The sequence below is a fragment of the Centroberyx gerrardi genome, chromosome 1 (genome assembly GCF_048128805.1).
Source record: "Centroberyx gerrardi isolate f3 chromosome 1, fCenGer3.hap1.cur.20231027, whole genome shotgun sequence".
NCBI lineage: Eukaryota > Metazoa > Chordata > Actinopteri > Beryciformes > Berycidae > Centroberyx > Centroberyx gerrardi.
In genome coordinates this window covers 8,513,294-8,536,509 of record NC_135997.1, presented here as the reverse complement: position 1 = coordinate 8,536,509, position 23,216 = coordinate 8,513,294, and the positions used below count along the sequence as shown (strand labels likewise).

At 43.3% G+C, this 23,216-nt stretch overlaps 1 protein-coding gene across 1 annotated transcript; it reads left to right on the top strand.

The window, feature by feature from the left end:
* Positions 1 to 761: 761 nt before the first annotated feature.
* tmod2 (tropomodulin 2) lies at positions 762 to 20,268 on the top strand. Its single transcript, XM_071901500.2, has 10 exons — positions 762 to 862; positions 8,170 to 8,371; positions 9,627 to 9,783; positions 14,944 to 15,066; positions 15,494 to 15,568; positions 15,664 to 15,794; positions 15,885 to 15,992; positions 16,155 to 16,298; positions 16,798 to 16,942; positions 17,744 to 20,268. The coding sequence occupies exons 2-10, from the start codon at positions 8,246 to 8,248 to the stop codon at positions 17,773 to 17,775; spliced, it is 1,041 nt and encodes a 346-aa protein (XP_071757601.1). The 5' UTR covers positions 762 to 862; positions 8,170 to 8,245; the 3' UTR covers positions 17,776 to 20,268.
* Positions 20,269 to 23,216: the final 2,948 nt, after the last annotated feature.

Here is a 23,216-nt window from a genome sequence, read left to right as displayed (position 1 = left end):
GTGTGAATGAGAGAGAGAGAGAAAGAGCAAGCTTATGGTTTTGGAGAATGCTTAACCAGACTGTAATGCCCACTATACTACAAGCGCACTGCATTGCCATTAAGGTTCTTCCTTCCACTAATCAAAAGGAGATCAGTTACACCGCACTGCAGGCACAGATGGCTCACTCTCAGGAGGGAGAGGAAATGCCAAGCTCTCTCTCTCTCTCTCTCTGAAAATTGTTGTTCATCACCATTCAGTCAACACTATACTGTGTGTCTGTAGATATGCCAGTCAGCACCTACTATCTCAGCTCACATTACCCCTCTGAAGCAATCATAAATCAAAAATAAATTACTCAGTCATAAAATGGTAGTGACTGGCCAATAATTTATACTTTCCCCAGGACTCAGAGTACTGCTGGTTTTATTCTACCAGGTAGTTAATTACAGTTAATGGCATTCACCTTGCATCCCAGGTGTGAGCCACTCCCAGATTAGATAGCTACAATGGAAACCAGACGGGCTGTGGTTTTCCCCGGACCGTGATTGAAAGCCACTGCTTTAGACAGTGATAAGTTGCCAACCAGATCAAGACAAGCAGCCCTAACCTGCCACCACTATCCCACACCGAAACTCTACCCCAGCTGTCGTCTGATTGGTCCTTCGAAAAGAAAGGGGCGGGCCATCTTACACCATTGGTTTAGGCCGAATAGTCTCTCTCTCTATTGGTTTAATCGGTCGTCAGTCAGCGAATGCGCTGCTTCTCTCTTCCTGTGTTACCGCCCTTGGGGTGAGTGAGAAAGTAAGCAGTGAAGACATCGCATTCATTGGGAAGATTGGGATTATTTGGAGGCGTTTTAGTTAGGTCCCATTAGTTACAGGTAAGGAAATGGATAGCTCTGCCTTTTGGAAATTATTTGTTTCGAAATATATCTCAATGAAAGTTAAACGGGTAGCGGTGCAATTTTACAAGCTGTCACTTCCATACGTGCCTTCTAGCTAGTTGGTTTAGCTAAACGGCTAACGAGAGCGTCAGTTTGAGTGACTGTGCTAACGTTAGCATGTTAGCAACTACATTTCATCAGGCTATTTCGCGTTTAGTCAGTGGGGTTGTATTGCATCCAAGTAACGTAAGCTAAGGTATGTCTCCTATCAACAGCTTGGTCTGGTTTTAATTGTTTTTTAGCTAACGTGAGCTACCTTCTGCTTAGGCGGTAATGATCATTATGACATTATTGTTGTCAGCGTGATCATCATGAACATAAGCGAGTTAGCTAACCTCGTTCTGTAGCCCGCTATCTCTAGATATGAGATGACACTCTTACCACCCAGGGCAGGTACCACCGCTTGCTACCAAGCTGTGTGTGTGTGTGTGTGTGTGTCCATCCGTTTGTCTGCATGTGTTCAGGAGCATGCTTGTTTTGACCAAATTTAAAAGGGTAATGCTATTTATGTTGTGTTGCATTTATGACTGCGATTAGATAGACATTTTATAGTAGTACTAATTCACTTGTAATGGTTATAGTATCTGACATTATTTATGATGTATGAACCTTCGCTCCATGGAAAGCTATTGCGTGTTGCATGTAACGTTACAGTGTGCCACTAATTAAGGTCAGCAGCCCATCCCTGTCAGCCAGACAATACACCTATAGTTTCAGTGTTGTCTGTTTGTCAGAGACAAGAATTAAAAATATTTTAAAGACAGTTTATTTGTGATGACTCACACCAACGTGGACAGTTGGGCAAGGCTGCCATGCATGGTTGTTTACTATGCTTGCGGTTTGTGCAATGCTGCTCTTATTGTTAGTTAGTGACATGGCTATTGTACCTGTGTCAATGGTCTGACACACTCCTGGTTTAAAAAGGTCCTTGTTCAGGAGCTTATGCAAGTTTTTATCTGTGTTGACAAGGGTAGTTTGTCCAGCAGAGCTCAATAGTGAATGAAGGGTGTGGTCCAAGTCTCAAGGAGTAGAAAGGGGGAAGCCTGCTTAGGGAAGTGTGATTTGCCCTGGGCCTGAAAGGCAACCAGGTAGCCTTCCTTGTACACTGCTTTGCAACGCTGTGTAGTAGGTATTGTCATTGAGTGGAGTCATGGTCACTGCTGACTTAGCATTTCTGGAAATACTGCGGTTGTATACCTCCTCCTGCCGTACAGTGTTGCTGATAAACAGGTTCCACAGCCCTGATTTTGGTAAACCTGCATGGCTCTGGTATGTTCCACTGAAGAGAGAAACCAGATTGTAAAGTGAAAGCCACCCACAGTAATGATCGTCATTAGTTTTTACACAGGTGTGAAAGTGGCAACCTTGGAGCTGCATTATATAGTAGCCTTTGTTGAACTGCAATTATTATCATTATTACAATTATTATCATTACATAATAATGGTGTGTGTGTGTGTGTGTGTGGGGGGGGGGGGGGGGGGGGGGGGGGGGATGAAGGAAGGGGCAGCTAGGAAAGGGAGTATACAGATCATGTGTTTGTTTGAGAAACACCCCTGTTCCTCCCCGCCCCTCCCCAGTTACCATCATTTCTAATGACTCAAGAGCAGGAAGGATAGAAATGCATGAATGAATGAACAACATATATCCTCTGACTGGTGTTTTTGTCTAACAGATACATTCACTGACTTCCAAATAATAACAACTACCAGTACATTAAAACATATTTTTTTATTTAGTTTTATGAATCAGAAGTTTTCTACAAAGATGTCTGGTTGGAGTTGACATTTAAGTACTGGCAAGTGATTGTCTCACTGATACAAGCATCTCTACCTTAAATATTTAATTGAACACATATTATGCCCCTAGCACCCACATGTTCATTTTGTTTTTGCATTTGTTGACTGTATTGCAGTGAGTAGGCCTACATCCTAGTGTCAGCATGATGAGACCCTCCCTTCATGTTGCTGTCTCTCCCTCCCTCCATCTGTTTTCAATCATAGTCTGCTGCTTCCCAGCCACCCTGGGAGTGCCGCACACCATGGTAATGTAGAGCTAAAGAACAACAGGGTGGAGAGGGGGAAGTGAGGAGGAGAAGAAAATAGAGAGGGAGGAGAGTAGGTGGGCGGAGGAAGTGCAGACTCTTGTCCCCTGGGTAGCAGAGCTGGGTCATGCTAACTATAGTCTTACTGTACTCTGGGGCTGTGTGCTGTAATAATGTAATAACCAGTCTGCACTTCCTGTTCATCTCTCAGCCATAAATTACTATTTCTCCTGCTTCTGCCCCCTGAGATCTAAAACAACACAGGCAACCTGGAAATGCTTAGCAAGAATTATTATTTTAGGAGCGATCGGCCTACTTAAGATTAGTGTTTATTGTATAAAGTTTTAATGGTTTTCCGTTTGAGCAGAACGAAACTTGCTGCGCCTTATTGATGACCATGCTCAGTCTTTTGAGGTACGTAGGTCTCAATCAATACAGGTATAGTAACTACTAGGAGACCTGCACACTATTAAAGACCCAGGTTGGTGACTTTAAGTTCAGTTTGTGCTGTTGGCAAGTCACCTTAAAAATAAAACCATATCTGCCTTCATTTTCACAAAATATACTGGTTTTATGCTCCCACATTTTCACCACATGTAGCGCCTGTCTTGATAACTGTGGGTGTATCCTTTCAGTTCACAACAGAGCTTTGATTGACAAGTTGACAGCCAATCACACACTGGAGGAGACCACGCATGTAAACTGTAAACAGTTCTGGACTGACGCTAGCAAACAAGACGCTAGCATAACATTACCTGTGAATAGAAAGTCGTGGCTTCTTGCAGATAGTTGAGTTGATTGAAGGAATGGTATCAGGTGTCAACCCATAGAGTGTTGAGTTAAATTCAGAGTGCAGTCCACGGCATATGGACGCTGAATCTAAACAGAGCCATCCTATAATTGCCAGTGAAATAGCCAAGCTCACAGGACATTTTCCGCTTGGACTTTTCTGCAGATTGACACCCTGGTATTATACAATGATGTCATACAGTGTTTATTTAAAATATTCACACCAGTTTACAGCCCAGATGCCTCATCATCACCACGTAGAGCTGGAAAATTGCGACTTTCAATGGAATGGGCCTTTACGAAAAAATTGCTGTTTCTTTGGACACGTGTGCACACTTTGTACAGTTATAGTCAGTGTGATTTTAACTTCATAAATACGACATTACATTTTCACCTTAAATTCTTTGCTTTTATTTCATTGTTTTTTTTTAGGGTTTCTGTTATTTAACAAGTGATCACAACCTAGCCTAATTAAGTGTCAGCTCAAACCTTTTTAGCCTGGATACTGCAGTCTTTATCTTGGGAAGAAATTAAGCACAAAGTGACTAGCCTGTCAGCTGAACTTAACCCGTAATGTGTGTGGCTTTGTCATGCACATGTCTGTGAGTGTGCCAAAGAGTAGCCAAAGCACAGGTCAGTGCAGGAAAGTGTAAGGTGAGTACAGAGCACAGACAGGTCGGCAATATTATTGGCTCCGAGCCATCTGTTGTCCACCAGGATTAGCTAAGAGAGGAGAGGGAGAAAGGAATCAATCAGATTGGACTAATGGATCCTCTCAGTGTCTCATCCCCGCCTTAGCCCACCCATTGGCAACATTAACTCTGTCTGCTCGCTCTGTTATTCCTGTTTGGACAGTCACCAGCACTAGGCCTTATCGTAAACAGTGGCCGCTGTTTTGGATGTGTTGAATTATGTGTCAGTGAAGTGGATAGTGTTTTGGAGAAAGTGGGATAATGTGGTAACTGATGTTATTCTGAGCTGACCTTGTCATAAGAGCATTATATATGTGTTGTGTGTGTGTGTGTGTGTGTGTGTGTGTGTGTGTGTGTGTGTGTGTGTGTGACTTATCCTTGTCCCAGCTGGCCTCTTTGCTGCTCTCTCTATCTTTTCCCAGTCCAGACCAGAATTATCATCACATTTTTCAACCTGGACCCTATTTTCCCAAATTTTTGTGTCTAAGTGACTAATGGGGACAACAATTTTTGAAATTGGTCCAGTATTGAGCGAGATCGCTTCAGCCGGCAGCCGCGAAACAAGCTGTAATGTAATCCGACGGGGCAAATCGCACCGTCAGTGTACGTCCACTAAAAGTGCTTGTTTTTGCCACTGACAGGCTCAGATTGTTATTATAAGTGTCTGACAACTCCTCCCGGCGCTCCTCTCTCCAACTCTCACTCACGTTTCCACAGTTGACTTCCTGCAACAACTCAACTCTCACGAGACTTGGTTACACACAGACTGGATCAAGCGAAAGGTAAAGAAAAACGTTTCATTTCTCTGTAGGGTCCTTTCCATAATGTTGTCAGACACTCATAATAACAATCTGAGCCTGTCAGTGGCAAAAACAAGCACTTTTAGTGGACGTACATTGACGGTGCGATTTGCCCCGTCGGATTACATTGCAGCTTGTTTCGCGGCTGCCGGCTGAAGTGATCTCGCTCAATACTGGACCAATTTCAAAAATTGTTGTCCCCTTTAGTCACTTAGACACAAAAAGATGGGAAAATAGGGTCCAGGTTGAAAAATACCAAAGTTACCCTTTAACCAAAAGTAAGCCAACATAGCCACAAATCATGCTTCATATATGCACATATAGGCTACCAAAGGTGCACATATTTTGGACATAATTGAAGAGAGTTAGGGCTAGACATCAGGCATTTGGCTGTGCCTCTTTGGCAGAATATGTTGAAAACATCTATCAAAAACACTTTTCTAGATGCTGGAAACCTGGCAGGCATTAAAGGGAAAATCCAGTCATAATCACAGTTTAGCCTCCATATGTTTTTTTTTTTTTTTTTCATGATCCATTCTGGACCTTGATTAGTGAACACGAACAAGCTTCTCCCCTTTCTAGAAACAAGAGAGCCAAGACTTGTGATGATGTCATCAAGAATCAAATCCTGGAGCTGTTCCATGAACGCTGAACAGAAGACTGACTGTGTAGACACAGTGCGCACGACAATATTATCATAGTATGTGGGTACATTTGCTATTTTAGACCTGTTAGAATTGATAAAGCTGAGATAAAGCTCATTTGAATGTAAAAGATGAAAGTCTGTCTCTAAGCTGCTGTCACTGGAGCAGCTCTAGGTTTTGCCTCTTGGTGATCAGATTAGAGCCTTGGTTCTCTGATTTCCAGCTGTCAGAGAAAGGTGTTCATGTTCACAAATATTGGCTCAACTCTTGTAATTTTTGCAGGGTGAGAGTTTTTTTTAAATGTTTTTATTTTAATGTCTATTTACATTATCTGGCTGCCTGTTGTTTTTAATTGTTATAGTGTATTATCCATTTATCCTGTTTCAGCACCTGCCTTGACCTGTGAAATTAGCTTAGTCCCACTGCAGCTTATATGGTCAATCTCCTTCCTACCAGTTAGCTGTAACCTTTGTTTACATCCTGCAGTAGCAGTGCATGGGATATAACTTCACTCCTGACTCCATTTTCCATTATCTGATTTAGCCATTATTCAATTGAGCATTAGGGTGTGATTATTACTATTGTAGAGCATAATAATCATATGCTTTGATTAATACTGTCGATGCTGACATTTTAGCCCAGCTTCATCTGCTGGCAGCCAGGCTCCTCCATCCCTAATGGCTCTGCTATGACTCTCATAACCATTTTGGATTAACTGTTGGTAGCTCTGACGGTCTAATGGAGGAGGTGAGGGGAAGCGTTAGTCCAGTACAGAGCCTGAATTGTGGAGACGGAAGAATTGAAATGTATGGGAGAGACAGACAGACTCATAGGCTCTTCAGGGAACTCGTCTGAATTGGAGAGATTGCTCAGGCAACTCTGGGGAAATGGCTCTGAACGTTTAAAGAATCTTAGGCTAAACCACAGAGCCGACACACAGGATATTTCTTTTTTTTCTTTGATTTATTTTAGGAATTTTATGCTTTATTGACAGAGATAGTGTGATAGAGAAACAGGAAGGTATGGGAGAGAGAGAGGGGAGGACATGCAGCAAATGACCGCGGGCTGAATTCGAACCCGGGTCGCTGCGGGAAGGACTGAGCCTTATATGGTACGTGCCCTACTCGGTGAGCCACCGGGGCGCCCGCACAGGATATTTCTTCTGCTGCCATGGAGCTTAGAAGTAGAAATCTAAATTGCAATATGAACTTCTGCAATTTCCAAATCACAGAGGCCATAATTAATTGCTTAAGAGAGAGGCGCATCCAAAATGGACTAATAAACAAGTTGTTTTAGAGCTCCGGGTAATCTTTGGTCCATGAATCAAGTACAGTATTGATAGTAATCTGTTACATCACTGCATGGCCACTAGGTGATTGTAATAAATTAACAGGTGATTGCAATCAAATGACAAACACAGCAATTAAACTAGCCTAACCCCCAAGTTTTGTACACACACACACACACACACACACACACACACAGAGAGACACAGATTTGTCCTACCAGCAAAACATGGGTCATGAGATGCTGATTTAGGATGAGTAGATGAGTAGAATGCATTATGGCATGACAGCGCTTCTAGGGAAAGTAAGAGTTTAGGTTAAAGTGTGTGTGTGTGTGTGATTAAGAATGAAGCCCATCTGTGGGGTCCTGCAGGGAATCTGGAAACCATGAGGTCATTTGTGTTCGGACGGTGGCGTGGGAGAGGGAACGGCTGTAGCCTCTTCACTCCATTTGACAGAATACACACTCACTCCCTAACTCACTCACTTATCTGAGCTTTATTTAATCTTTATGGTTATTTTACATTCTTATCTCTCTACTTTTGACTTTCTTCCATTAGTGCCATTATCCATAACTCTCTGAGCTCTGATAAGACTAAGCTTTCTCAATCTTGTTTTCTTTTTCTTTTCTTTTCTTTTTTTTAAGTTGATAATGTTTTCTGCACTCACGCAGAATTGGCCTACATGAACACTTGAAGAGTTTGTTGTTGGTCCTCATGGGACTAGTCGGTGTGTCCTTCCAGCCTGAGAAAGTTCCTCTTCTGTCGCAGCTGTGTGTGTGTGTGTGTGTGTGTTGGCGCTGTTATCCAGCCCAGCTGTGATCAGAGGTCTATTATTGTTCCACCAAGATGTTTCAGACTGAGACAAACATTGTTTAGCTGTAATTACATTCGTTTGTTTTATTCTGCTAAATGAAATAGTATTTTCTACCCTCTTCTTTCTGTCATTATGTGTTGTTTGTTTACCACTGGGTGTGCTTGCTTGTTTTTAGGTAGCCTTCCCCTGGTCTGGAGCAGTGTGGCTGTGCTCTGCTGTTCTGCGCTGTCTAGCTAGCTGTAGCCGGTGCCATGGCGTTGTCATACAAGAAGGACCTGGACAAGTACAAGGAGATCGATGAAGATGAGATCCTCAACAAACTGTCGGCGGAGGAGCTCCAACAGCTGGAGACAGCCCTAGAGGAGATGGACCCAGAGGTGAGGGCTCGGCGAGGCCTGGAGCAGCTCCAGGACTCCTTAGTGGGAGTGCCAGGGAGTTCCTGTGAGGGAGAGGGCAGAGGAAGGTGTTGGAAAATAGATGATTTAAAGACATTTTTAGAATTGGTAAAGACAGAGCAGACTCAGAAACTGTTGGATACAATACAGGAGGAATATAGAGACAATAGAGGAAAAATACACCCTAAAACACTTTAACACTGCTGGCGATGTACCTTGCATTTCTGGGCCCATTTTGTTGTTTGGTGTATTTTTCTTACTCCTGCGGATATCTGGCCAAATGTAGATTTTCAGCACAGCTACAATGATTAATTGATACCAGAAAAAAATTTAACTATTGAAAACATCAACCTCAAATGTCAGGTTTTGGTGTCAGTCCCTCAGAATCAAAGAGCAAGGGCTTCTTTGTAGACTTATCATTTTGCACAAATGTTCAACAATTATACAGGGACAAAATCAATCGTAGAAGAGGAAGCGATTTCCAATTTCTCCACTGACAGTAGACATGTTGCGTTTTGAGTGGGGTGCAGCTGCGTTCATAGACACACCCCAACGTTCCTCCCTCTCTCTCCCCCCGACAACAACCACCAAGACCCCTCTCTTTCTATGGGGGTTGTGGAAAGTAATTCTGGGAAACATCAATCAATAAGTGAAGCAGAAGTAAACAAGGCAGGTCGAGGGAAAGTGGGCACACCATAAAAGCAAATAACAACACTTCATCACAAAATAACTCCTGGAATGCATTGAACATCACAGATTGATGACATCTAATAGTAAGAGTATCCAAGGGTGGATTTTTCCTTTAACATGTAACCTCCAACCGCTCCTCCCAGTCCCCAGCCTCCTTGGATGGGAAAAATAGTTCAGAGGGGGAGGGGAGAGTCTGAGCTGTGGAACTTCAGTCAGCAGGCTGCCAAGTTGTTTGTGTGTTTATTTGTGAGTAGAGCTGTAGAGTATAATGAAATCTCCCCAGGCCCCTGGGCGTTTTATTTAAATTCCATCTAACCATCCCAAGTAAGACAAAGCGCCCTACATGGCAACCAAACAAAGCCCACAGGAAACACTAAACAGCAGTTAGAACATATTGTTCATTTGTGTATCTCCACGCACATCTTGAGTCCTTTTGTTCCAAGACTTTATGGGATTGAAGACTTATGTGTTGGTCAGTCAGTCTACAGTGAGATTACTGACCCCTTGATCAACTGACTGGTCTAATGTGTCTCCTTCTCCACTTCAGAACGCTCTTCTCCCAGCCAGCATGCGTCAGAAGGACCAGACGGCCAAGAAAGAAACGGGACCCTTCAACAGGGAAAGCCTGCTGAGCTACCTGGAGAAGGAAGCCCTGGAGTACAAGGACAGAGAGGACGTAGTGCCCTTCACTGGGGAGAAAAAAGGTGTGTGTGTTGTGTATGTAAGTAATATGCATGTCTCACAACTATCTACAATGGAGCCCCAATCAGTAACTGAAGAGTGTCATTGTAAAATTAGATATTCACCATTTTTCTTTTTTTAAAGTGACACCTACTCTTGCCAAATTGATTATCAGAGAGTGAAAACAAGTGATGGTACTTTTTAATGCTGACAAAATGGTAACACTTTTGCAGCTTGGATTCTTTATATGTTAAAGACTTTAACACTTTTACTGCAAGTCAGCACAGAAGATGATACAAATGGCCTTAGAATAAAAAAAAACACACACCACAAAGTCAAGCATTTTAGTTGCAATAATGACAAAGAAACTCCACAAAATCCAGGAAGGCTGTTATACATAATATTACTATATAGCCTGTAGTGTACCATTCCACAAATGCTGGTAGTGAGGAGCTTTGTCATGCTTTGTATTGTATTTCAGAGGTGTCTGTCTGTTCTCAGGGGACAGATGCTGAGGTGTCTGTCTGTGTATGTGTGTGTGTGTGTGTGTCTGTGTCTGTGTCTGTGTGTGCATGTCTGTGTGTTTATCAGCAGTAATTACTGCTCTGCTGTCTTTACAGGTATTATTAATGCATGTCTGCTCTTATGCAACATACAGCAGTGTGGGGGAGGCGTGTTTAGACCTGGGGATTGGAAGTAGGGAGTGTCAAAGAGAGAGGGAGAGAGGGGGGGCGGGTTACATAAATCCCTTATAAACATTCAGGTGTTGAGTGTCTTGAATCTTTCTGTTTACTAAAGTCAGTGTGGAGATGAGCTTAACACTAGATTTCTTCATCTGTGTATTGATGTTCTCATTTCTTTATCTGTGTATTGATGTTCTCAGCTCCCAGACAGTTGGGCACTGGTGGGACCTGGAGATGAAGCCGTGTGTGTGTGTGTGTGTGTGTGTGTGTGTGTGTGTGTGTGTGTGTGTGTGTGTGTGTGTGTGTGTGTGTGTGTGTGTGTGTGTGTGCATGAGTGTGCAGACACTGACGGCATGGAAAAATCAAATCACTGTGGTGCTTCTGTGGAATGTAGCTAATTCTTTTCCCTCGTTACGCTCACCCCCTGCTGATAAATAATGTGTTGTTCAAAGGAGACACACACACATACACACACACACATTTGCCGAGCAAAACAGCCATGCTTAAATGCCATGGCAACCATCGCAGCCATTCAGATTTAGAAAACTTTATTGTCTATCACACGCATGACAGAAAATTGTCTTTGATGTGGCTCATAAAAAAGACATACCACATAAAAACAAATAAACAGACATAAGGATTAAAAACATACATAAGATCACAGGTAAGAGTATAAGTGCATGTGGCAACTTGCAAATATGACAGTGTGCAAATGTCTTTCATTATATTTCATTATATTGCGTCTTCCATCTTATATTCAATTTCTTCTGTTCAGATTTGTTACAATAAATTCAGCAAGAGATGCAGGCTGGATCCTGGCTGAAGTGGAAACTCTGTACCTTGCTATTGGAGCTATAGAAGAGGAGGATGTGTAGTGTCATTGGAGTTTGAGAGGCACATACTACCGACAGCATGCACATTGTGGTACAATTCTGGGTAACTTGAGTATGGCAAACTGAGTCATCATGTGTCAGAACATAGGCTTGTTTCTTGCTGTGTCACACTCAACAGAGCCTTTAGGCATACTCCCACTGAAGACTGATAAGCATCATGTTTGTTGAGAGACAGTGGAAGGTGTGGCTGCTGTACTGATGAAAGCACACAAACAAACACAGCGCCTCTGTCCCGCCAACCTCCAGTGGTCGTCTTTCTTTTCTTATCTTCTCAGGCTTCTTTTGAGATCCTGAAAGTGTTGCAACGCAGCCGTTCTTACCCAGCATTCTCTGCGTCTGTCTGTCCTCCTGGATTTACACATAGTCCCATCACAGGCAGACACTGCTACATTGACTGTGTCCATTCTCCCTCAGCATTTTAACAGTGTGTTACCCCACTGTCATTTCTGTTCATTTACACCATTATGGTCCTGTGGGATGTTATGGACGACCAAACCTCAGGGCTGTCAGCCTGTCTGGCGCTCTGCTCTGTCCTTGCTGCTGAAGGACTAAATGTCAGTCCAGAGGGACTGGCACAGGATGCTGCCTGATGACTGTATTTACTGTTTACTGGCTTTCAGGAAGTGCCAGAGCCCCCCCTGGAGACCAGTGCAATTTGACGGGCCTGACTGACTTAGAAGGGTGGAAGGAGGGAGGGACTGTTCTCAGGGTGTTTTTGTGTAAGGAGGCCGGCATATAGAGAGGGGGGCTGAGGGCACCCACTGGACCGGCTCTCCAGCTAGTGCTAGTGTTTGTTGCCCCAGCAGCGCAGTTAAGTTTAGACTCCAGTCATTGTTCCGTGACTTCCTTCTCTCTCCCCCTTTCTTCCTTCAGATGGGTTACCATGGCAATGCCATAGTTGTCAAAGAGTCATGGCTGGACTGAGCTCAGTTAGTCCGAAGCACTGATGGTGGGGGAATGGCTGTAGAGCGAGAGAGATGTAGACTGTCTTGACTTTCTTCTCTTCTAGTCCTATAAAAGTTCTCCAGCTGTGTTGTATAAAATAGCAGGAGACATTTTCATTGTTCAAGCTTCACCTCCTCTTTGGAAACACTAACATTACTATAAGCTGGCTTCAATAAGAGTTTGATAACCTGCTTTCATGCTTGTGAGCTGAATGAGCGTTCTACTGCTGTGTCTCTCTGGTGCCTCATTTGCCAGGTATACAAGCCTGTTTCCCCGGAGAGTCAGAGTATTGCTAGGCGTAGTAGGTTGGACAGCAAGAGAAAGGGACCACCAGAGTGCATTGGAAATGGAGAGTGGACATGGATAAAGCGCTTTATAAGTGCGTGGGTGGTGGGTGGCTTGGGGGGGTAAGCATGATTGGAGTAAGTGAAACTACGTTGACTTTAAATACTCCACCTGTTGACACCAAAGTGCTGTGGAAGCACAGTGTTGTTGTAACTAAGAGAATCGCTGAACAAAATATTTAATGAATACGTTGACTTAGCCACTACGGTTAGAAAATCACAAGCTATTTCCTGGTGTGTGAACATACCACACACCAACATAGAGCTGGCTCAAGCTTGTATGACTTCTACCGTATTGCCTGGTGTACGAGCACACACTGTATTTTAGGGCTGAAACGATTCCTCGAGAAACTCGAGTAACTCGATTACTAAAAATCATCGATGCAAATTCTTTGCATCGAAGCTTTGTTTAATCCATATAACTATATACACACTCAGTGTTTCGCACGGATGATTATTACTGTTGCACAACGCGCTGGAGAAAGAGAGAGAAAATAGCGAGGGGCGAAGAGAAGAGACAGGCCAGAGAAAACGACAGAAAGTGTCCAAAGTTTCGGATCCAGTGTTGCCAACTTGGCGACTTTGTCGCTAGACTTAGCGACTTTTCAGACCCCCTGGCGACTTTATTTCTCAAAAGCGCAAAGCGCAAATCTGCCGACTTTTTCTGACCATGGGAAGCAATGTTAATGTGTTGAATCCCAAAGCATTTGGCAATAAATTGGTTCGGCTGATGCCGGTTTTCTCTACTTGCTTGTCTAATCCAGAGAGGTCTGACGGTCACAGCGCTTCCCACACACAGCGTAGCTCCTTCCCTCCGCTGAGAGCAGGGACTGTAGGATAGGGTCCACTTGTAATTGCTACCGGCGTACGCCAAAACTGGCGGAGTCAGCACTTAATATTAAAACGGGATGAGATGAAGGCTAGTAAAGAATGCACGTTAATTATTGCTATATGTAATGGCTAGTTAAGAACGTAAATCAATATGGTGGCTAGTTATGATGTCCCTAAGTTAGCTAAGTTTTGCTCAAGAAAATAACCACAGAAAATAAAATGCTGCAGTCAATTTGTGAAAGCCTGAGCTTCATTCATGTTATTATTATGATAGTCACACACACATACACACACACGCACACACACACACACACACACACACACACACACACACACACACACACACACCTACTCCCCTCACAGTGATGCATAAAATACCCCAGAAAGCAAAATATCAGGTGGTGTAAGTAGCAATTGGAGCCTAAAATGCACCAGTCCAATACAGCAGGTATATTCAGTTTAGTTTGATTGCAGTGAGTAGGGTCAGCAGGTGTAGGGCAACCCTTCAACATAGCAAATAAATGTACATTAGCCAGTCTTATGAACTTGTATGATATTTAGGCCTAGTAATAAATATCAATAATAATTATTATTTCACCTCGTTTTCAGTAAATCACAGTGTCGTATGGACAGCTTCGTGCGGACAGCTTTTCTCTTTTGTATATTTACTATTGCTCTTTAATAAAGCAAAAGTATTTCTTATCCGATTACTCGATTAATCGATGGAATAATCGGTAGAATACTCGATTACTAAAATAATCGATAGCTGCAGCCCTACTGTATTTCCCTTATGCAGGGCTCTTATGGCTCTGCTTGGCCTAAAGGGCGTATACTGAATTCCCCTAAGCACTGTGCATTGCAAAAAGCATTAGGCACAAACAAATGAACAAACCAACGAGACAACGAGAGATGCAAACTCAAGTGCACAGGAAGTGAAGTGGTCAGTCGGGTGACCCCTACGACAAGTTGCCATGGCAACCAATCATGTTGACGTGCCAGGTCCTGCTGTGAACTGTGCTGTCAGATGACAAAGAGATACTGAAAAATGTGTAGTTAGTGTTTGTATTAATTCCAAACCTCTGTGTATTTCATGTGGTAGCTGTACTGAGGATCGTCTCCCCTGGCTCCTCAGTCACATACACATGGATGAGCACACACGCACAAATACACACAGCTTAGCAGTCATGTGATCTCATGACCGGGGCACAAGGCAGGACGATAGGAAGGGCTGTAGGAGAATAACAACAAGTCAAGTGAACCAGACAAACTCGAGCTAACAGTTTGACATTTACAATATTTGTAGAAATAGAAAGTTTTGTAAGATCCCTCAAAACCTTCACTCAGCCTGCACATACTCGCTGCCTCTGTCTGTGTTGATGGTAAAATTATTTTTTTCCTCCCCATTTGTATAAAGGTAAGATTCAGATTAGCTTTTGAACTAAATCTGCTTACCCGCTCCCCTCCTCCCTCTCTTTCTTTCTCCACAGGTAAAGCATTTGTTCCCAAGCAGAAACCCATAGAAGCGCGCCAGGAGGAAGTCACAACCCTCGACCCGGAATTGGAGGAAGCCCTGTCCAGCGCCACAGACACAGAACTGTGTGACCTTGCAGGTAAGAGTGAGCGAATACCTCTGGGAAAGGGGAGACCTCGTGCTTAAATGGCCTCTAGGAACATGACTTTGTCTGAGGGTTTCTTTTAAAACGAGGCCATACACACAGTGACATACTTGTGAGAAATGTGCTTCTATCTGCCTGTGCCCAGTCTCTGTTGGGACAGTAAAACACTGGCTCCTTTCACTCGGACTGTCTTTCCCATGGCACCGTCCTTTACTGTGTGTATCGATGGGAGAGAAAGGGCTCACTGAGCAGGAGAATAACTCTGTTGTCTGCCATGATCTCTAGATTTGGTTACTGTTCATTCACTCACTGATGGATTTTTTGACCCCTGGAGAACACACACACACACACACACACACACACACACACACACACACACACTACACACCACTCACAATCTGTTGCTTGCTTTTATTTGCAGCGATCCTGGGGGTTCACACTCTGGTCACCAGTACTCAGACGTATGATGGGACCACAACTAAAGAGGGTTACAACAGTGAGTACAATCTCATAGAATTACATTTCTGCAAATCTGAAATTGAAAAGTGGTTTAGGACGAATAAATTGATGTGTGTGTGTGTTTTTTCCCAGATGTGATCAAGGGGGAGAAGATGAACCCAGTGTTTGATGAGCCTCCCAATCCCACCAATGTAGATGACACCCTGCAGAGGATAAAAAGCAATGACGGTTCCCTAACGGAGGTCAACCTCAACAACATCAAGGTACACACACACACACACACACACACACAAGCAGACAGATGCATATACCCTTGTCTGTCCCCGCAACAGGAGTATTTCTTGGTTTTTCAGAACATTCCCATTCCCACACTGAAGGACTTCGCCAAAGCCATGGAGAGTAACACAACTGTCAAGAAGTTCAGCCTGGCAGCCACGCGGAGTAACGATCCCATTGCTGTGGTGAGTGTGTGTGTGTGGGTGTTTGTGTGTATGCGGTTGTAATGGCAGTGTTCAGACCTCTCAACTCCAATAGTTGAAATGAATTTGATTTGAGTTTTTCACATCCTTGGTTTCCTTTCCTTGTCCTCCTTTTCTTCCTTCTCTCCTTCCTCCCCATCCCAGGCGTTCAGTGAGATGCTGAGGGAGAACAAGACGTTGCGTAGTTTGAACCTGGAGTCCAATTTCATCACTGGGGTCGGGGTGCAGGCGCTGGTCGACGCACTGAGAGACAACGACATGCTCACAGAGATCAAGATAGACAACCAGGTACCATACTCTTTGTGGATACACACACACGCATACTTGCACACACACACATCAGGGTCAGAAATTAATTGGGGCTTGGGGCAAAAATACCCTTGAAGTTCATAAAATGCCTGTGAAAATAAAAAAGGGGTAAAAGAAAAATGGCCATGATAATTAGGAGGACCCTTTTTTGCATTTCCTGCTGTTGAGTTGTCAAATACTCGCGCGTGAATGCGGCTACTGTTCCCCGTCCACCGTAGAGGCTTCCTGGGAGCCTATGACCAGGGAAATTTTTCCAGTGTGTTCTGGGTGAGAAAATCTTCTGATCAGAAAGCAAATCGAGTACGCAGCCTGAAGCAGCTGAAAATGTTGGCACCATGCAGCCAGCTGTAGAAGAAAATGCCGCCCCCAACTAATATCATAAACTCAACAGTCAATGGGTGGAAGAAAAATGAGAATTTCTTACTGTGGTGTTTACATACAATATCTTAACCCCTATGTATCTGCGTGTGTGTTTCAGAGGCAGCAGCTGGGTACTACCGTAGAGATGGAAATAGCTAAAATGTTGGAAGAGAACAACAGCATAGTGAAGTTTGGCTACCACTTCACCCAGCAAGGACCGCGCTCCAGGGCTGCTGCAGCTATCACCAAGAACAACGACCTGGGTATGACACACAACCAGTTTACATTCGCCGTATCTACTGTATCTACTGCCTCATCCTATCTGTGGTTGCAGACAAAAAGATGACTTCTACACACTTCAATAAATGTGTTTTTATGGCCTATGTTTTGCTTGTAACAGCTGAGCGAAGCAAAAGCTGGGTGAGTGGTAGCTCCGATACACGCCATCCACTTTTTCTCTCTTTGTATGGGAGAGATCGCCATGACAAACTATCGCGGCATGTATCTGGGCCAGCTGAGTGGGTTATATATATTCTATATTATATAGAATTTGTTGCTACTCGGGTTGTGGAGGTCTTGTCTTGATGTCCGCCCCTCTCTATTCTACACTGGGCCTTTACTCCCAAGACATCAGTCCTCAGTGACGCCTCTGCTCTCTCTTCTAGCTCCTCGTCCTGTCAGAGCTGCAGTAGCACAGGTCTGATGCATGGGTGTGGTCCCAAGTGTGTCTCAATGCATCGAGATAACACTGATTACTTTCACAGTGTTTGGATGGAGCGTTCACTGCATTAACTGTGTGATTTTACAGCTTTCAGAGTGATGACGTCTCACTTCTTGTTTTCTGTGCACGCTGACGCACACTGATGGGTGTAAACTTTGACCGCATAGCTCATGACTCACTTACTGTCTTTAACTAACAGGCCTGAGTAGGTTTAAGGTTGTGCAGCATGTTTGCAGTTGATCCTTCTTCATTCCTCTCTTTCCTCCTCATCAGTCCATTGCTTGGGGGGGAAAAAAAACAACATGTTTTTGTCTCTTTTTGATACATCATCTTTCCTCTCTAGTCCGCAGGAGGCGAGTGGAAGGGGATCTGTAGGGGCGGAGCCCATCCTGTCTCTCAGCCAATCCCGTTGTCTCATCTCACCATGTGGAATAATTTCAGCCAATCCCCTGGTCTCATCTCACTGTGTGGAATCTTAGTCTTGTGCCAAACTGTGGAGCAAGGCGCCCTCAACCAGAACATACATCTGAGAAGAAGGGAAATAACTGGAATTGCCCTCTCCCATATACATGTTCATACTTATTTTTATTATTATGTTGTTATTGAAGTTATTATTGAAGCTGTAAATCTATTTAGTTTTTAGTCATTCCATTTCAGTTGCTCCTTTTTTTTTCTGAGCCTATATATGATCTTTCCAGACTTGTACTTTTTTTTTTTTTTTTTTGCTTTTATACTGTGCTATGAGCATGTGAAACAAGACATGATCATAACCAAGTAACAGAAACATCAGCTTGTAACCATGAACTAACATTGAGGAATATCTGTATCCTCTACCATGACAGTTAACTGTTGAGGCCCAAGCTTCCAGTGGAAATCCCTATAACTAACCAGCAGAGTTTCAGGTGTCAGTAGAACGATAGGGATGGCTCAGAGCTCGATGCTTGCGTCTGTCTGGACATTAGAAAGAGATGTGAAGTGAGGCCAGTCCAGTCTGTTAGGAGCCCAACATACTAGTGACCTATAGAGGATGGTAATGGCTTGGCCCTCATCTGACTGTACAGCTGTAGATAACACAAGATGCTGCCTGTTACCATGTAACCAGCAGCATGGTACAGTGATGATTCTTAGCTCTGCTGTAACTGAGCTGATGAATGCTCTTCTACATTTCATCTGTGGAAGGTAGTGTTGGCTAGTTCATAGGCTGGGTGGTTTGCAGGGCTTGCTGAATGGATTTGCCTTGTAAAGCTAGCTGAATGTTGGCCTAGCTAGACCAGCTGACTGGTTAGCTGGTGTGTGTGTAACGGTTGGTGCGTGCATGGCGTTGCTTAGCTAATGCTAGCCTCATGCAGTGGTCAGTTTGAGAGAAGACGCGGTTTGTCTTAAAAATCTGCTATATAGACACATCCATAAAGTTGGCTTAGCCCCCTTATATATAAAGTGCATGAAAGTTTTATATGTCTTTACTCTTTTATTCAAACTGAAACTCTTGTTTTGATACGGTTCAAATTCTGATATTGGTTATTACTGTTAATTTCTGTCCCTAAATGGGAAACTGTAACTAGATTTTGATTATTTTGGACCAAGTAAAAGTGGGATTGTACCATAAGAGGTACAGGATAGTAACCCACCCTAGACTGTAGAAGCATTGACCTGAGTCTGCTGTCTTACAAATGGTGTTGTAAATGTTTGCTCAACCGAATGGGCTTCTCCGACGCTTAACCATGCCAAAGACTAACACATGCAGCGCTTAATGTATCCATATTGGACTTCTGATAGATTAGGTGTTTGCTTTATCAGCTATAGCCGTTTCCTCACTGCACAGATCTGGGAAAGGTGGGGAGTCAATGATCTGGACGTGTCTAGTGCATCGTATCATTGTTTTGCTAGCACCATGCCATTACACTTTTTTTTTTTTTTTTTTTCTTGTGGGCCATCGTTGTTTATAGCAGAATGTTAAAACAAGCAGTTCAGTGAGATGTGAAGAAGAGTTGGCACAACACAGATTTCTTTTTGTGTGAACCTTCCCTAACTTGCTTCTCAGGTTGCGACTACTTGTGATATGTGTGTGGGGTTTTTTTTTATGAGCTACAGCACCCAGATTGAAAGAGTCTACTACAGGAGTTTGAGCCTGTCCCACTCGCTCACACAATCACACACTCATACACATTCACTTCACACTCAGCAGGGTCTTAGCAGTGGCATGTCATTCATTATGTAAGAGATGACGGCATGCTGTGTGTACTCCAAACTGAACTTCCTTGGGTACACTAACCTGCTTGAGATGGGCACAACAGGACTAATTCAGGAGTTACTTGAAACTTGTATATACTGTTAATGTCTTTAATAGGAACAATATGTTGGCATGAAATCACCACTTGTTGTGATCATGTTTCTGTCGACCAAAAACGTTCTTTCATCTTAACAACCTCACATTCCTTGTATGGCTGAGTTCAGTGCTTTGGGTTTTATTGTCTGTGTGCTTCTTCCACGACCGTGTTTTCTCTCTCATTCCCTCTTGAACTATTTTGTTTTTACATCGCTGTGCTTTGCCGGTGGATCGTCCGCAAAAGTGGACTGCTTCTTTGCTTGAGCCTGTTGATATTCTGTGATCCATGATATGTATAATAATTATAAACTGCCATCTCAGATTTAAAATACACATATACGCGCACATACACTTCTATGTGTGTATCACTTAAATGTAAGTAACTCACTGTTGAGATTTTTTTTGTACCTTTTAAAAAAATAAATAAAAAAAATCCAGGTCTAGACTCAAGAAGAGGGAATATGTACTATTGTAAAACCACAAGACTGGGAAAAGGCACTGTTGAATATAAGGCATCAACAATAAATGTTTTTACATACTCAGCCCATGTGACTGTTTTTATTGCATGTTGATTAATTAGGGAAATTTCAGATGTATTCTTCTAATATGGTAATGCAGCTGTAGCAGGGATACTCCAAAAATAACTTGGTGTTAGTGAGTTGGTGTAAGTTAAACTCTCTCATATATATGCTGGAGCTGCAGATGTAAGGCTGGGTGTGGACCCATCTCTGGTCCGGTTTTCACAGTGACTGATAAAAGCAGACCTTTTAGTTTCGGCAGTTCTCTAGGTGGTTGTGTGTGTGTGTGTGTGTGTGTGTGTGCGTACATACGTATGCACCCTTTAATCAGATCCAGTTTTTGAGATTGTTTGCACATGCCTGAGCGATGATGTAATGTATGACTCCATCCCTCTCTGGGTTTCCTGTGCCAGAGTGCTGCGGTGAATCTAGCTGCTGTTAAAAAAAAAACAAAAAAACCCACAAAAAACTGTGCACTGCTGGCAGCTAACTGTGGCCGGGGGGGGGAAGTGAGTGACTCAAGTGTTTCCACACTATGAGAATAGAGTGAAAGAGAACAGCAGGTTTATGTCATCTCTGTGTTTATCACACCAGGAGGCTTTGTTTCAAAGGAAAAACCCAAACTGAGACTGAGAGTAGTGTGCTTGTGGAAGTACAGTTGTTCTCTCAGACAATGACTCAAGACCACCCCTCCTCTTACACAAAGGCATGTGGGTTTGGAGGGATCCAGTAAAAATGGTTGGAGGCTATATCTTAACAGCTTGATGTCCACAGTAATGTCATGAGTAGGACATTATGTTTAGTATTGGGGAATCCCTCTGGCAATCAATGAAGATGAAGCTTTATGGGAGAGATTTATGGCTCATCTGAAATCTGCTGTTAGCAGCTTGCATGCTGGATCAGCCCTGGGCATTACAGCAGTGGAAAAAGCTGTGCTGAACTGCATACAGTACAGCAAAGCCTGGTATACTGCGAAGCAACCAGCTCACCGGGCGTAATAATGAAATGGCACATAAAGCCATCAGTAACTTAATATGATGCGGATGCTTGTCTCCTCAGCACTTTGACGTTAGCAGTCGGATTAGATGTGACATTAATGTGCCTGTTGGTCAGGAGGTCGGGTTGGGTACGGCCCAGCGGCGATGCTGATGAAGATTAAAACAGCAGGACTGGACTGGACCGGCTCCAATGTCAGAGTCAGCTTGCCTCGACATGAACCGGGGGGGTGACGTAATGAGGAGACACGACAGCAGACGGCTCAAGTTTACAGATGTGAACCTGTGTGATGTCTTCTCTTTTCCCTCCCTCAGGTGTGTATGTGCTGACACGTTTATGTGAGGGCACGGTAAGTCACCTTGGTTCTATTCAATAAACAGTAAACAGCTTCTGTGATGTAATAATGATGTAATGTCTTTTGCCTTTTGATACTGAGTTGTCTTGGTCTTTACTTCATTACTTAATTTCTCATAGTTTTTTGCCCATAGACCAAAGAGCACCCTCTTATACTACAGAACCCCCCTTTGCACGCACACACACACACACACACCTCCACCCTCCTCTACCCTTCACACAGGGGCTTTGTTCTTAAACAGGTATGTTCACCTGCAGCCCCACCGTTTGAGTCAGTGTGAGTGAGTGGTCTTGTGAGTCATCGGACAGCTATGTCGGACCTGAACAACGCTCTTCTCCCAGCAGTCCCTCTCTGTGTATGACTTCACCTCTCAGCAAACAGGGGCAGAAGGAAGGAAGGAAGGAAGGAAAGAAAGGGAAGGCCACACAGAGGTTTACAAACAGTCAGAAGATATATGCTCAGTCACTCTCACATTAGGTGGCGGTCAGAATAAAACAGCACACCAATTGCAGTGTGTTTATTTTAGAGGGAGGCAGGTGAAACTCTGACCTCACCCATTTATTGCCACTTAAAACGACTGCCACCAGCAATACAGCAATACTTTCACCAATACTGTCACCACAGAAACCACCATCAATGCCATCACCCATACTTTCACCACCCTTACCACTATCACCATCATCATCATAAATAAATAAAAACATCAAGCATATTCGGTTGAACTCATCTCTTTTAATCTAAAATCAGTTTTGTTTTTATTTCTTTTTGGCAATATAAGTCTGTGGTTCAAGTTGTTCTTCTTGATGTAATGGTACAATCGACTTCATTGCAGACTAAAATCAGTTCATCAGTGTATCTTTAAATGGTTTTTCCAACATTGAAGCCCCACAGAGTGAGAGTTGATGCATTTATGATTACGAGGACACCGAACCAAGAAAAGCAAAGGTGTCCTCCAGACACTGCCTCATTACTAGCTGCCTTATGTAATCGTCCTAATTGAAAACAGTGAACTTTCAGCAAAAACAAAGCGGCATCTATGAGTGTGTGTTTGATCTAATCCTTCTATGCAGATTTGGCAAAGGAGCTGAATACATCTTCGGTCTAATATTAGGATAAGTGGACATTTCACTGGTTACATCAGAGGTGATGCTGGAGATAATGTTATTTCTTCAGCATTTGAGTTCAGTGAAGGCGTAATATGAGCCAAGAATTGCCCTAACAAGTAAAAAGCTCATCCTGTCCTAAATATCAGATTTATAACATGGATAACAGCTGTCTCTATTAGAGGGCAGCCAAAGCCGCATACTGTAGTTTTGAATTTTCTTCCTGCCGTGTTAAAAATAGTAAGTTATTTCTGCCTCATAATGTCAGACGCATTCTGTCGAATGAAACCGCCAATGGAATCCCTGCTCTGAGTCTGGAAAAACATCAGCAGTGCTGGAAAGAGGCGGCCGGCTCTTCAGACGCTCTTTGTGGGCTTGACTGTACTTTAATAAAGAACCATTACTATCTGAAGAACCACTTCAACCCCAAAATTATTCCTCTCTGCTATATGAAGAAGTGGTTCCCTATAGCATCTTGTAGTAGAATATAGATCCAAATGGTTCAAAGAAGAAGTGCT

Bases quoted from the DNA above. Each gene is read 5' to 3' on its own strand.
- tmod2 (XM_071901500.2), top strand. From the start codon at position 8,246: ATGGCGTTGTCATACAAGAAGGACCTGGACAAGTACAAGGAGATCGAT. The intron at 15,067-15,493 runs GTAAGAGTGAGC...TTTTATTTGCAG, and splicing joins AGAACTGTGTGACCTTGCAG to CGATCCTGGGGGTTCACACT. The intron at 16,943-17,743 runs GTATGACACACA...TTTCCTCTCTAG, and splicing joins CACCAAGAACAACGACCTGG to TCCGCAGGAGGCGAGTGGAA.